Below are 15099 nucleotides of genomic sequence, written 5' to 3'. Positions count from 1 at the left end.
CTGCCGTTTCAATGCTTATCAAACTCCGCAACCTATCACATGGTTAGCGATCATAAAACCAGTCATGATGGTAACCGTGACAGCTATTAAAGTGACTGTGGTGACGGTGATAATTATGTGACAAGCAAGCTCTGTTTTAAAAAGAGCTCTCGTTCCTATTGCCTAACCATACGCCCAACACCACCACCCAGGAGGGGTTTGCTCTTTTACTCTGTTTATGAGAATTCGCTTAAAAAAGATAAATAAACTTGCTTTTTGAAGAGCAGTCTGTCCTATGTGATGCCAGACAGTGGGTGTTGGGGAAGTATTCGCCAGACCGGTTGCGATGTGTGTGCTGGGGAAGGAAGATCAGCTGAACGCTCTCTGTCTTCTCCCCAGATGACTGAACAAAGGAAGAATAAGCAGAGACTAGGCTTCCTGGGGTCAAACTCACCCCATGTGAATCATCACATGCCACCACACTGATACCATGGGGGGAAGCCGTGACCAGCCTTTCATCAGCGGCCTGCCTGATCACTGAACACAAAACAGAGACTGAGGGGAGGAACAGTGCCTATTGTTGCAAAGTCAAAAACAACCAAGTGCCAAGATGTGGAGCGGTTGTGCTCCGAGAACAATCTGTAGCTGTGTTTTCATGGTTGAGAAGGCCCAGGCTAAAGTGCAGCCACCCGAAAGCACACAGCATGCATTCTTAAGGCAACGTGAAGCGACTTGCTCGGGACACTGCCATGGGTAGGAAGAGACTGGGAGAAGAAGACCCGGCATGGCTAGGACTCCCAGCTGCTCAGCGGCCAGGGGTCAGCTGTGTCCGAACACCAGCCGCTACCTACCTCCTACTGGGTTGTTTGGGATTCCCCTCTTTCCCTTGTGGCCTGTGGGTCAATGGCCTAGGAAGTCTCACTTTGGTGGCTGAGTATCACTAAGGTGAAGACATGAAAATATGAAAAATGAGCGTTGCTAAGAAAATTGCTAATGCTTCGAAAGTGTAGCTGCCACGGGGCAATTCCTTTATAACGTGAAGCACAGTGGATTTGCAACTGCAGCGTTGGAGCCTGTACCCCTCATGCTGACAGCATAACTGGAATAGAATTGCCTGCTCCCAGTTTCTCACCAGCTTCGTCACTGTGGAGCACAAATGGAGATGTTCATACAACTGGTTAAGAACTTGTTTTAAGTCACGTAGAGGCTGAAATTGTAAAAAGATTGGGGAAGAAAAAGCGGACAACCACAGGGAAGATTTTTTTTTTGAGAACATGTGTGCATTATTGTATTATTAAATTATATAGCGATCAAGAAATGAAAATGCTTCAGGGGGCCAGGAAATCCCTTGTGACTTGTAACAATGGCACTCCCATCTATAAACACGGAGCAGAATCCTTTGAGTTGTGTTTGCTCTGCTTTGGGAGCCAAGTGTTTTTGTCTTACTCCTGCAGCAGGGGTGAAATGTGTTGAATACCCAAGAAAACACAGCATTTTGGTTGCATATTTAAAACTGTATTGGGAAGGACTTGTCCAAACGTAAGATAGAAATCTCTTCCGCAAATTGTTTTTATGTTAAGTCATGCACTCAGGATTTGCTGGGGGAGAAAATAACCTGACACAATCAGGTTTTTCTTAGGGATCTCCGCTGGGGAAGCTAGAGTACCACCCAGAGAGCGAACATCTTAGGAGAAGTGCTGTGTGGCAAGGAAGCAAAACCATCCCACCAAACTCTGGGAGGCTTTCGGCATGTCGGCCTCACTCGAGGCTGCAGCGGTCTTTAACTTTGAGTGGTTACCATCATGATTCAACAACCCGAGAGGGTGCGGTGAAAAACCGTCGGAGCTCTTAGATTGTTGTAACATAGTTTGAATGTTTGGCTTCCTAAAAAATCCCAAATAATCAAGGTCTGAGTCAAATGCAAAGGAAACCTGAAGCATCCACTCTTCCATATACTGTTAAGATACAGATTCAGAATCAAGCTGGTGGAAGCCAGAGCAAGGAGTTTTCAGTCTGCAGGTACCTTCTCAGGTACCTCTCCACCGGAAGAATTCCTCACTCTGATGTGACTATACGTTTGTTTTTTTCTCTCTGACTAATAGCTGAAGGACCCTATTCTCCAAGATGCAAAGATGCTAAAAATTGTGCTTTATCACATACAGCACAAGTCTTTGAATGTAGCAAGCATTAGGCAATTTGTCTTCAGTTCTTTAATTAAAACTTTAAACTGTATCATGAATTTGTTCTTAAGTGACTTCATCAAAGTTGACTAAAGCAGTCATTTTTCAAATCCCAAGATTGTCATTGCTAGCTATGGTTGTAGATATTGTATTTTATTCAGGCAGAGTTTTTTATATAGGGAAAAAAAAAGAGAAAGGTAATGAATATTGAGCCTTTTCCTAAATAGGAACCTGTCTCCATTTAGTAAATCAGATCTGCCTCTGATGTCTGAACTTAAGGTTGAAGGAATAAATGAACTGATGCAGATGGGAGCAACCTGTCTTTCAGATGACGAGCTATCTCATTTTTTTCACACCACAATGGTTTGTTATAGAGGGAAGAAATCATTGGATCTGAACCTGTCCTCTACAAGTGCCCTAAGGTCTACAGCCATTGTGTCTTAAGCTCACCGTGTCTCAGCATCTTTTGCCCTCCAGAAAATACCCATAAGATGTTGCAATTAATTAGCGAGACCCTTTGTTGATGAAAATTTACACATTTCCCAGTTTTTAATTTAACGCCTCTTTCTTTCCTGCCTAAATACTTCTAGAGAGCATAAAGGTAAATAAACAAAAATGAAGCAAATGAAAAAAACGCTTCCAGGACATGAAATTCACAATGGGAATGGCAATAATGGGGAAACTTGACTTTTGATATACATTTATATTTTGTTATATGCTTGTTCATGTTCATTAATGCAACTGGAATATTTGTCCTAGGTGAATATCAATTAATCCTCATATTTATGTGGTGATATTGCAGTAGGCACAATTGTTTGACTTTATTGAAAATATTTAGCTATTAAAATTTATATTGCCTTAAAAAGATCAATTTTTGCTGAATAACATTTTTAATTTTGAAAGAGTTTTGTTTCCCTCTGTGTTGTACTTTGAGGCTAAGGAGTTTACCACAAATGCATGTGTTACAAATTGAAATATCATTTCTAGGTGAGAAAAATGCTCGTATTACATGGGGCTATCATACTAGTAAATTATATGCATGTAAAAATGTATCCTGTTTTCTGCCTGCTAGAAAAGGTAAGTTGGAAAAAGAACCAGTTTTCTTGCATATTGAAATTTTTTTCTGTTAGTAAAGAGGCTCTGATAATATCGGAGGGTTATTTCAGTTACGTTGGAACTAATTGCATGTTTATCCTCTGTTCTCAGCTCACAACTCAGTGTTTTGACTACCCTTTTTGGTTATCATTGTTTTGTTACTAAGAGTCACGTGTTGTGGTCCAGCCTAGGACTCTGAATGGAGGTAGAGGGTGGGGAGATGGGGAGGAGGGCAAACGTGGAGTCTTCTGCTTCGCTGACTGCAGTTAGCACTAAAGGGCTAAACTTTGATATTGGCAGAAAAGCGCTTACTCTCCGGTGTCCCATAGATGCAATGATGGCACAGGTTCCAGTCCCCAGGGTTGACCCATGACACACACAGAACAATCCGTAGTGCAGCATATTCTCCATAGCTGTTCTTGAAGCTACACAGAGTAACCAGTCAGGCTATTCTAATCCAGAAACCCATTGTCGAGTGGTTCGGTCCAAGGCGTGCACACTGCAGAGAGCGTAGACATCTTCAGCACAAACACAGATGCACACAGCAGTGAGAGGCATGTGCACTCAACAGCTCAAAATCCTGCAAGCAATTCAGATCTTAGAAAATGACCAAGGCTGGTGAAAGTCCTGGTTTGCTGTGCCTGTCTCTGAAGTAATAGTTGATCAAGCTTTCCTGTTTAGTACAAGAAAACACACAAAACCAAAACAGGCAGAGAGCTCCATTGCCCATGAAAGTTGAGACATCTGAAAGCAAATCTGGGCCTCATCTCCAAACTGTAGTTTCCACAGACCTGGATAATTTATTGAAATCAATCATGCTGTCACTTCTCACATCACCAGGTAGGTTTTGTCCCTTGGCCTGCAGGAGAGGATCACCCCTCACAAATGTGACTGTACAGTGGTACATCAAAGCCACACAATTCCCGAGTGTCACTCCTGTGCAGGAGTGTTTGCGTCATTCATGACTTGATGTGTTTCTATATAATATGCTCACTGATAGGAAAAAGTGGTGGTGGTGGTGTTTTACAGTGCAAGGTGGGAGGGGCAATGTATCTGGTGATTTGAACCACATTGATGAGTAACTGACAGGAACTGTCAATTCACTAACACCCACTGGTCGTCCTACGTGGCATCTTGTACCAGGTGACTCCATGGGCTCTGGAGTCAACACACAGGGTGCAAATCACATGCAGTCTAGGAATAGAATTCTTTGTTCATATGGGTAGTTTCCAGGATGCCACAGTTTCCTGAAAGAAGTGTGGCAATGACTGGTTTGGTTTGATTTGGTTTGGAATCAGAGGGAAGCTTAGGGAAGGGCAGCTGGACAATAAGTTCCTCTTCCGGTGAGGCACTGACAGGAAGGGTAGCAGTGGGTGTGTGTGTGGAGGGCAGGGCGGTAGAAATCCACAAGTCATCCTGACTTGGACTAGGCAGCTGCAGGAAGTGTCTAAGGGCTGGAGCTCACACAGCAGCCCTGGGCCAGAAGTCTGTAGTTTTATGACTCCCAGTCCCCCCAGCAGAGGTGTGGGCATGGCATACTGCGTCACATGACCAACAGATGCAGGGAAACAAACTATATGAAAGTAGAAAAATTGTCAAAGTTGAGATCGGTTGTTATCAGTTTAACAGAAAATACTGCTTTGTGACATTCTCGTGCATATCCTGCTCGATTAGCCTGTTTATTTTTGACTTTTGACCTTTTGGCTAACAGCTGCAGGTAGGTCTCTGCCTGGGGTGTAAATGTGGGTTCATCTGCAGTCTAGGACAGGGTGTCTTAGCAACTCTGTTTGCATAGAAAAGGATGCTTTCTGTTGTGTCTGCTTTAAAGTTGTCTCTCTTTTGGATGGTTGTATCTGCCTTTCTGTTTATCATAAACTGCTCCCTCTTCCCTTTCAAACTGGATCAGATGTTTCCTTGTGATCCTGGTCTTCTCATCATGAGACTGAAATAAGGGTTCTGTAACCACAATATCTAGAAATTTGGTCCTGCATTAGATAGATGATAGATAGATAGATAGATAGATGATAGATAGATAGATAGATAGATAGATAGATAGATAGATAGATAGATAGATACATAGATTCATAGATACATAGATACATAGATAATGTCAACTAGGTGACTGTCAGGACTTAGCCAAGGAAACCAGATCACTGTGGGCAGCATGGATGGAGAAGTTTGCTTTAAGGAACAGTTATGGTGGAGGACCCTGAGAATAGCTGGCATTTCTGCATCTGAGGTGATCCTGACATCGCTCTAAGTCAGTGAGTCTAGAAACTGGCAAGAAATGCTAGGCATACATGGGGGAGAGCGAGGACATACTGGAATGCTTGAAGGGAGACTGAACTCTGTAACTTTCACCCTTCCAACCACCATTGTGCAACTGACTTAACAAAGGAAGCCGATGCAGGAGCTGATGAAAAAATCTGATGGCCGCTGTGGAGGCCACAGGCCGCTGTGGTCCCTCAGCAACAAAACAAGGCAGCGTGGGAGCCGCAGCACCTGCTGCATCTGAACTTCATGATTCCTGTTTGTCTTCAACTTTCTAAACCTCATTGAGACAGAATCTGTGGCCTAACCTAACGTGTAACCTGAAAGTGAAGGAATCCTGGAAGTGTAGTTCTAACTGAGCTACAGTGACAGGACCAAAACCACTTCCCTGGAGCGGAATTTATAGCTCAGTGTGGGTGAGGCTCTTTTCCTTGGAGAGAAACACTTCTCAGCACCCACTGCAGCGGAGCAAGAACAATGGTTAGTACTGGCCAGTGGAATGTGATTACAATGGGCAAATCAAAGCAACAGAAATCACCCAACCTCTGGTCCTTTCCCAGCCTAAAACCCTGAATTACTTCTTTCAGGGGACAACCCTGAAGAAATCTGCAGTAGGATTGGCGTGAGAGAGAAATTGACTTTCAAGTCACTGAAACATAAGGTCCCCTCACCTTGAGGTTGTTAAATAGTTGTGATTGGGGAGGGGTGTTATGATTTGTTATTGTAATATAACTCTGCCTTCTTGACCATGCTACAGACAACTGGCCCAAATGCACAACTTGCCAGTTTTATCCAAGAACAATGTGAAATAGGAAACCAATCTGAATGCGCAACTTAGTCATTGTCTCACACAGCTCTGATGTCCAGAAGTTTGGGTGAATTTTAAAACCTAGAATGCAAGTTATGAAATATATGAGAAGTACATAAACTGAGGCAACACTGGGAGACATGATGTAATTTTTAAATGATAAGAAAGCTGTGCATTATCCTAACTGCATAACAATATGCTCTTCAAAAACATGAACAGGAAATACTATGATAATATTGTCAAGGAGCTATATTTTTTTATGATATTTTCATTTGTACTTTCTGAAGTTTTCCAGCTTTTCAAAAGTTTATGATTTAATGACCACATTTTAAAAAAGGAAAAGCATAAGACTGAAGTCAGAAAGTATATCTTAAAAACAAATTTTCCCAAACTCATTTACATTTTTATAGAATCCCTGGGATTGTAGATTAAGCAAACACTGTTGCTATAGTTTATATTAATTTCAGCTAGATCTTTTGAAAGTTTGAACTGGCAAGTTAGAGAAGTCTGTCTTGGATGAGAATAGAGTTCTACAGATTTGTGTGTTAATGAATAATTGTACTTAATTTGAGACTAGAGTGAAATATTCATGGCATCTTGATAGATTTATGCCCTTGGCCTTTTTATGACTAACATTTATTGCAATGTCTGAAATTTTAAAAACTAGCAAAATGATAAAATGTGGAGATGACATAAAGTTGGGAAGTAGAGTTAACATGATTAATGACAGGATAACAGTGATGCCAGAAGACTGGAACAATAACCAAGCTATTGTGATGAACTTGAGCTGGGGGAAATGCAAAGTTTAGCTGCACAAGTTCAGTTGCATCAATAGAGGACTGAGCAGATGAGCATTCCTGTAAGAATCAAACCTCAAGAGTAGCCCTTTCTGCCATGCCCTTGTTTAGTTCCCTGAACGATTATTTGGGACTTAAGCATCAGAATTTTTCAGTAGTCTTGGCAAGATATCTTGAAGGATTTTTCTTGAGTAGACTTTGAGGTATAGAAAGAAAGATGGGTTCTAAAAGTGCAAAAGGGATAACCTACGAACATAACAGGGGAATCTAGAATTATGGGTTGGCCTTTTCACTTCCTGGATGGAAAAAAAAAAAAAACAAGGTTTACAGAGGGATGCAGCAGTCATAAGGAGTGGAACAGGAGGCTTTTCCTGACTGAAATGAATTTTAGTTGTTTTGGAGTAGGGGGGCTATGGGGGAAAACAGGGCAAAGTCAGACAACTTAGAGAGTCTTCCTTTTGGTAGTATGGAATCGCTGTAGGATAACCACATGAATGACACACATCTAAAACCCTGGGATTCTTTCATTCATTACATAACAGCTATATTTTGGAGCAGGTATTCCCATGGAAGTGAAAAAGTAACTAGTCTGGCAAATTTCACTTTGTCTGAAATAGCTTGTGAGTCCGGGTAGTTTCCATGAGCAAAAGTGTTCCTATTCTACTAAAGAATCTATAAAATATGTATTTCCATGGGACCCCACTGATGTCCCAAACCTGCTGGCAAGGAGACCCCTTCCAGAATCCCACCTGAGCACGCCCTGCCACCACTTACTTTTCCGTGGGTGTGCTCCTCCACCACCTCTTCATCACCTCCGCAGTCTGCATCTCTATTTTATTGTGTGACATTTTCATTGAGCTATTGAAATTGGATGTGTCAGACACATTAAAAGCAGTGGCAGTTGTGGCAAGTCGGTTGATATATTTTAAAATAAACCAAGAGGGCCATGTAGATGTCAGGGGGGATAAATTGCTCTGTTTAGCAACAAGTGATTTATTTAACTGCCATCGACAGGGTCCAAGGTAATGGCACCCAGCTTATATTTCTGTAGGGAAAAGCTGTGTTACCTTCTCAGAAATCTCTCATGTGGAATCAAAATAAGAGTATGATATGCTTATGAGAAGATTAATTAAGTTCTTGATTTGGGAATGGCCTTCTGGAGCAGGCTGTATTTCCCCGGTTCTACAAGCTTGACCTTACCGTGATTCTGAAGGTGCCAGGCATCCTGGGGCCGTCAGGCCAGGTGGTGAGCCTAACTTTATGGGCTTCAGTGCAGTTGCAGCAGCCATGTCTGCCTGCCTTCACCCCACAGGCTGCTGACAGCAGTGGGCAGAGGAACACTTTGCAGAGGTCTGGGGTTTCACTCTTTTCTTCCTCTTCATCATTCAACCTTGGGTAGTGACTGCGAGAGATGGGGGAATCAATACGTGTGAATTGATTGGGCTCTAAAGTTGCAGAAGCCTGGCTCTGTGGGCTGAAAGCACAGGTTCTGGCAACCCAAGGCATTGTGTCCTCGTTCTGCCCCTGGGCGGGTGAATATTGCATAAATACTCACTGTATGTAACTGACGTGGTTGACTTACTGTCCTCGCAGTCCTCCGGTCCCTAGTCCCTCACCACTTGTGCCTTCTCTGCTGACTGGTTCATCCTCTCACCCTCCATATTCTTTATCTTTCCCTGTTTCTCTTGTTTGCATCAAAGCTCCTGGGAAGAATTTTGTTTACTCTCTGATCTACTCCAGGATCAAAATTCTTATCTCTGCCATTCAAATGAAACTATTTCTCAGAATCACCAAGACCTCTCTCTTTGCTAGAGAGCAACCCATACCTCCTGTAAGCCTCAACATCTTAGCAGCCTTCGGCCCATCCTGACTCCCATGTTCTTGAAACTCAACTCTTTCATGTTTCCTTCTCCCCTGTGCACTCCTTTTTAAGAAATCTCTCATGTAGGCACTTTCTTACTGGCATGACCCAGAGTACAGGCTCTGACATTCTTCTTTTTGTTTTCTACATTGCCTAGATGAGTTCATCCACTATCGTGCTAGCTAGAGAATAGGTATTTAGACACCTGGCAATTGCTTTCAAATCAAGACCTCCAGCTCCACCCTTCTCCTTGGAATCCTCTGGAATTGATTCATGGTTCATCTCTCCAGTTGGATGAGTAATAGATTTCAGATCTTCCTTTACTCAATCCTCCTTACTTAGATAGTTGTTTTTCTAAGATTTACCTCGGCTCCCCCAAATCAGCACTCAGGGAGCTTCCATGATTGATCATTTGCAGACATGCACAGAGCCGTGAAACATTTGAGATGCTTGACATGTGTGCATTTTCCAGCAGAGATTTCCAAAAAATCACTGATTTCAAGCACATAGATGTATTTAAAAAAACGAAGAAGAGTATGTGTTGGTCACATAAAACACTGGTACTACACGAGAAGCATCCCGGGCACGATCTATTTAATGCTGCGTGTTTGCGCTTCTGTAGGTCTTTTTCCTTTTCTCTCTTTCACATCAAAATGTCCGTGTTTGATACACAGGCCAATGAAGTGAATGTTTTAGTGCTCTTTGCTGGTGATTTTGCGGTTTAAAATGGCCCCCAACAAATGCTGAAATTCTTTCTGAAGTCCCTCAGTTCAAGAAATCTAGCATATGCCTAGTGGAGAAGAAACGTGTTGGGTCAGCTTTGCTCAAGCAGGAGTTTTAATGCGTTGGCAACAAGTTCAGTGTTCAATGTGAATCCAGTGTTCATTTGGTAATTATAAATCAAATGAAATCTCTTTAAACAGAAGCTCCTGTAAGGAAACGTTACAGGGGTTGGCATGGTGGTACAGTGGATTTAGTTTGTGCTTACATCACTTGCATCTGTAACATCTAGTTCCAGCTAATCCACCTGTAACCCGGCTATATGCCTGAGAACTGTGAAAGCAGAAGATGGCCTAAGTATTTGGGTCCCAGCCATCCATGTGGGAGACCAATATGGAATTCCTGGCTCCAGCCCTAACCATTGTGGCCATGGGGGAACTGCTGCATGGAATATATACTTTTTCTCTACTGATTTCAAACATATAAATCTTTTTATTTTTTAAATGATGTGCTGATCACATAAGGTAAATAATTTGTTGACCAACTGATGGTAGCCCAGAGGCTCCCAAGAACCTAGCTCTCTACTTCCCTGTGGAGTACAGGTTAGTTAGTTAATTCTGTCTCCCAAGCAGCTACACACAGCATGAGCAATGAGAATCAACTGCATATCTAAAACCTACCTGTGAAATTCTCCCATCCCACTCTTACTCCAGAAGGTCATTCTATTCCTCTAGTGACCTCAAAGTCATCATTGGCTCACCTTTTCCTCTCTCATCCCTCATGCCCTACTAAGGCCCCTGGCAAGCTGCTCCACTTCATACACCTTCTGTGTCTCAAGCCTGGTAGGCTTGGTTATGGCAATCACGTGCTGATTGGTTCTCCCATTCAAGCCCAGTAGCCTCGGTTGTGGCAGTCACGTGCTGATTGGTTCTCCTCCCGTTCAGAATCATGCCCACTCCTTCCTCTCTGTCAAGAACACTCCACTGGCTTCTTCCTCTGGAGAGTCCTGGCCAGGGCCTTCGTCTGGTTCACCTCTGCCACTCAGTGGCATCATCATGGGCTCTCACCTTGAGGTCTTGCCATGAATCTGCTCTCTCCTTTACACATTTGGCCTGCACTTCCCTTTCTCACTGCCTAACGTCTCTGCTCACATGTGGGCTTGTCAGAGAGGGCAGTTACTACACATACATTCTCCCCTCTCTCACTCTCCATGTCCTCCACCTTCATTCTTCCTATCAGTTATCACTCAGCATATTAGAATACTACTTACTGTTTCCTCTCAGTAAAATGTAAACTTTCTGAGGACAAAGTCTTTATCTGCTTTGTTTACTGCTGTTTCTTCAGTGCCTGAAAGAATACCAGATACAAAGTCATGACTTGATGCAACTTGATGAGGATGATGATTTAGTGTGTATCCAGTGGAGGTATCATCACTCTTGTTTCACGTGATGACTTCTGTGGAACAGTAAAGTTCATCAGCCTGTCTGCCCTGACAACTTGGCCTACCCCTGGGCCTTCTTCACCAAGTCTGCTCCAGGAGGCAAGGGTTGGCTACTCATCTCAGCAGAGCAGTGTCTCCACGGCCCCCATGTCAGGTATCAGGGCAGAAAGGCTGGTCCCGGCCCCTCCCCTCTGCCGAGGAAGGTGAAGAGTGGCTGTGGCCTTGCGGAAAGTGTCATCTGTAAAGCTCTGTGTGAAAGGCACCGATGTGCTTTGCCTCTTCTTTTCGGTGACTTGCTTCCTTCTTGGGGACATAGTGTTCTCAAAGCAAAGCTTTGCTGCCACGTACGCCGCAAGATTACCAACCAGCCTGCCGTAACACTGTGACTCAGGACATACATGCGGATTTAATGATTGAAAAGTGACCTGTGTGATTCCCAGGGGTTAGGGCTTCTGTAGTGAGGAAGTTTGCTGAACTTGGGAAGGAAAGTGCCTCCTGGGGCATTACTCCTTGCTGAGCATGGTCAGGTTTTACTTCCCATGTATTCACAGCATAGACCAGGGGTACGAGTGGAGAGTTGGCTCTTTGGCATATGCTCCTTAGCCACGGTCAGCAAGACAGACTTGTAGGGCCTCATCAAAATTGGAAGCCACCCACAGTGTCACAGTTCTTCCAGGCCCAGCCTTTCCCGATGAAATCCCACCCTGTTCCCAGCCAACTAGCCTCCAGGGTTAGGATTGCTCAAGCCTCCATTCACAGACCTGTCCTGTATTCAGTTACTCCGTAGGTATGCATGTAGGCTGGCCCTGGGTACGACAGCCAGTAGAGCAATGCAGCTATTTCAAAATGGATTTTGATGGTGGGGAAATTGGAGCATGCAGAAAAGTACTGTGATTTAAAACTGAACTTGTAAGAATCCCCAAATTCACAGATTAAATACTGAGAGCAATTTATTCCGTCTCCTCTCTGCCTTTTGTCTGTATGTGTGGGAGTCTATATAGTTTTAAACAAATTGGATTACTCTAACCAGGTTGTTTCATAATCCTGTTCATCCTTTCCCATTCTGAACATTTCCCGGATCCTAAGTTACTCTAGTCTCATTACGTTGTGTAAATAGCTCCACACCTCCCAACATACAGATATGCATATCTGCAGGTTCATTCAACAATGCTTTACAATGTAATGTTTAAACAATGTCCTGTTTTTTGTTCCAAAGATAGCACTCTGTATATCTCAGATGAATTTCTAAAAATAAATTCATTCATGTGAAATCATAGCATCAAAATTAAGGACATTCTGGTTTTCTAATTTAGCCTCCCTCTTATGGAGTGGACAAGAGGCCCCTTCCAAAGGTGGCTGTCATGTAAGGCTGCTTCAGTGGCATATCCTGGTTTTTAATTATTTAAAATATATACATATTATTTTATTTATTTACTTGAAAGGCGAAGAGAAACAAAAGGGAGAGACAGAGGGAACTTCTAGCTGCTGATTTTTTCATTATGTGACAGTGTTAGGCCAAAGCCAGGAGCCTGGAACTGTATCCAGATTCCCCACATGGGTGACGACGGGTGCTCAAGCCATTATGTTCTCCATTCCTAGGCACACTGGGAAGAAACTGGATCAGAAGCAGGGCAGCTGGGACTTGAACTCTTGTGGAATATCAGTGACACAGGCAGTAGTTTAACTTGCTGTCCCACAACACCAGATCCCAATGGCCCATGCTAGGCTCCCTCTGCCTCTGACAGAGCTCACCTATGCCCCCAGAAACCACCCCGGGGCAGCTGTATGCAGAAGTCACCCTTTGTACCCCTGCACCTCCTGGCCAGGTTTTCTCCACTCCACAGTGGAGATTGCTGAACCCTATGAGGGGCAGGTGGGTGGGGCTGTTGAGGCTACAGTGATTCAGTCAAACCCAGTCCATTCCCTGAACTTGCTCAGATCACAGGCATGAGAGCACTCCCTCCCCCGAGGGCTAGAGTTCTCACATCAGTCAGTAAGGCCACTACGAAGTTTCTGGAAGAAGTGGTTTAGCCCCTTCATTTTATTTACAGGCAGACACTAAATGCTTAGTAATTCTACCTTCCTTTTCATTTTTGGAACCAGCCAGAATGATCTGCAGAACTGTGTCATTTGCCATGAGACTTTGTGATCCGCACATACAGATGCCCATTTGAGACACTCAAAACATAGCCACTAAACTGGATCAAAACAGTTCTGGCACATCTGATAGGTTATGACTCATCCACCAAGACCAACTACCTGGTGAGGTACCAGAACATCTCATCACCGTAAGAATACCCGTGATGACCAAGGTTGAGTAATACTTGTCCATAAATCAGCAAGCCAAGTTAAATTAAGTCTACCAATAGTTCAGTCATCATAACAAGACTGACTGTCTTTAGTGGGGTGGCCAGCACAGGGGTCATGCTTCCAATAATTTACTGTCCCTGGAATACCCCTTGGAATGATACCTGTAAGTTCAGGGTCCTCTGTGCACTTCATGTTTCATTCTGATATCGAGCTGTGGGTAGTGGGAGCTGAAATCTCCATTTGGCCCATTGCCTCCACAGCAAATGACCCGCGGTTCTTCCCTAGGAATGTTTGTCTGTTGAATCCTCCTTGTAAAAGATAAACAAAAACACCCTAAAGCAACTCATGCCTGTGGCATGACCATGTGTTACTTAACATGCAAGCACATAACTTAGCTGATCCCAACCTGGGATCCAGGTTGTTATGGGTGAGATTGGCTGGGAACTTCTCTTGGGGTCTGTTCCATTGACTTGCTATTTGCAGAAGTCTGATGATGCAGTATGATGGGGGAGTCCATGGGACAGAGAAAAAGATGGCAACGAGAGATGAGGACACTAGGGAGGTTAGCTTAATATTTGACTCTGTCTGAACCTTGACAATGCAAAGAGGATTACAGCCCCTTGTCTTGGGAGTCAGGCCTCCTGTGACAATGAAGACTAAAAAATTTAGGAGCTTTACAGGGGCCTGGCTTGCTTGGCCCTGGCAATTCCAGTGGCCCTGACCATGCTGCCAGCAATCGCAGGACAAGACACCTTCAAAGGAAGCTGTGACAGAGGACACCGAGAGGAAGAGGGGACAAGAACAGGGCAACAGCCACTGTGTGGTTAGGTCCTGAGGCCTGGCTCATGCGGGTTTGAGTTGGAGGAGACTCTTCAAGAGGTGGCAGGGCAGGTTAAGGCCACAGCAGGGGACACTGTTACTGCTGCCAATGTATGCGTCATTTCAAAGAACCCTGTTTAAACACTAGGCATTTTTCTTTTGACCATTACAGTAGGTTTGAGTTGCTCAGCACTGAAAATCACATTGGCAAAAATGCTTGAACATACATTTTTATTCACATACAAAAGGACATCAGAAAGTTTGTGGAAAGGTGGAATTAAAAGATATGTTTGGTGTACAAAGCTATTTTGAAATCAGAATTTGCATTTTCCATGAACTTTCTGAAGATCCCCTTAAACATTTGTAAGTACTTTTAATATTGTGCCTTTCCATTTAACATGAAACTTATTGGACCTTAAGTTAAATATTATTTACATTTGTAGTATATACAACTGGTTGAACTTACTTTCATTATCTTACCTTTTATTATCATTCAAGCTAATAAAAGACATTTTTGAATGTGTAGACTTGTATAGCCCACATTATTTTGTGACAGTTGTTTTAATACAGACTTTATAATTAGGTGATATAATACTTAACAAGTTAAACCAGTGTTAAAGATGTCCCAGATCATTTTTTAATATTTTAGTTATTTATTCATTTGCGATTGAGAGAGAGAGAGAGACTTGAGACATCTCCTTTCTGCTGGTTTATTCCCCAAATGCTGATAACTTCCAGGGCTGGGCCACATCAGAGCAGGAGCTGGGATCTCAGTCCAGGGTTCCACGGAGCTGGAAGAACACAATTACTTGAACCTC

General features: G+C 43.3%; 1 protein-coding gene across 4 annotated transcripts in view; it reads left to right on the top strand.

The window, feature by feature from the left end:
* The window catches only part of ITPR2 (inositol 1,4,5-trisphosphate receptor type 2), a 400740-nt gene extending 397540 nt beyond the window's left edge, over positions 1–3200 (top strand). For all 4 annotated transcript variants that reach the window (XM_040987441.1, XM_040987440.1, XM_040987442.1 and 1 more), the window contains one exon: positions 379–3200. In XM_040987441.1, the coding sequence (XP_040843375.1) occupies positions 379–465 (87 nt within the window). In that variant the 3' untranslated portion in view covers positions 466–3200. The remainder of the gene's footprint in view (positions 1–378) is intronic.
* The last annotated feature ends 11899 nt before the right edge of the window (positions 3201–15099 follow it).

The sequence above is a fragment of the Ochotona curzoniae genome, unplaced genomic scaffold (genome assembly GCF_017591425.1).
Source record: "Ochotona curzoniae isolate NIBS_2020 unplaced genomic scaffold, NIBS_Ocur_1.0 contig_4645, whole genome shotgun sequence".
NCBI lineage: Eukaryota > Metazoa > Chordata > Mammalia > Lagomorpha > Ochotonidae > Ochotona > Ochotona curzoniae.
Note: the sequence above shows the minus strand (reverse complement) of the source record. Positions and strands in the feature narration are given on the sequence as shown.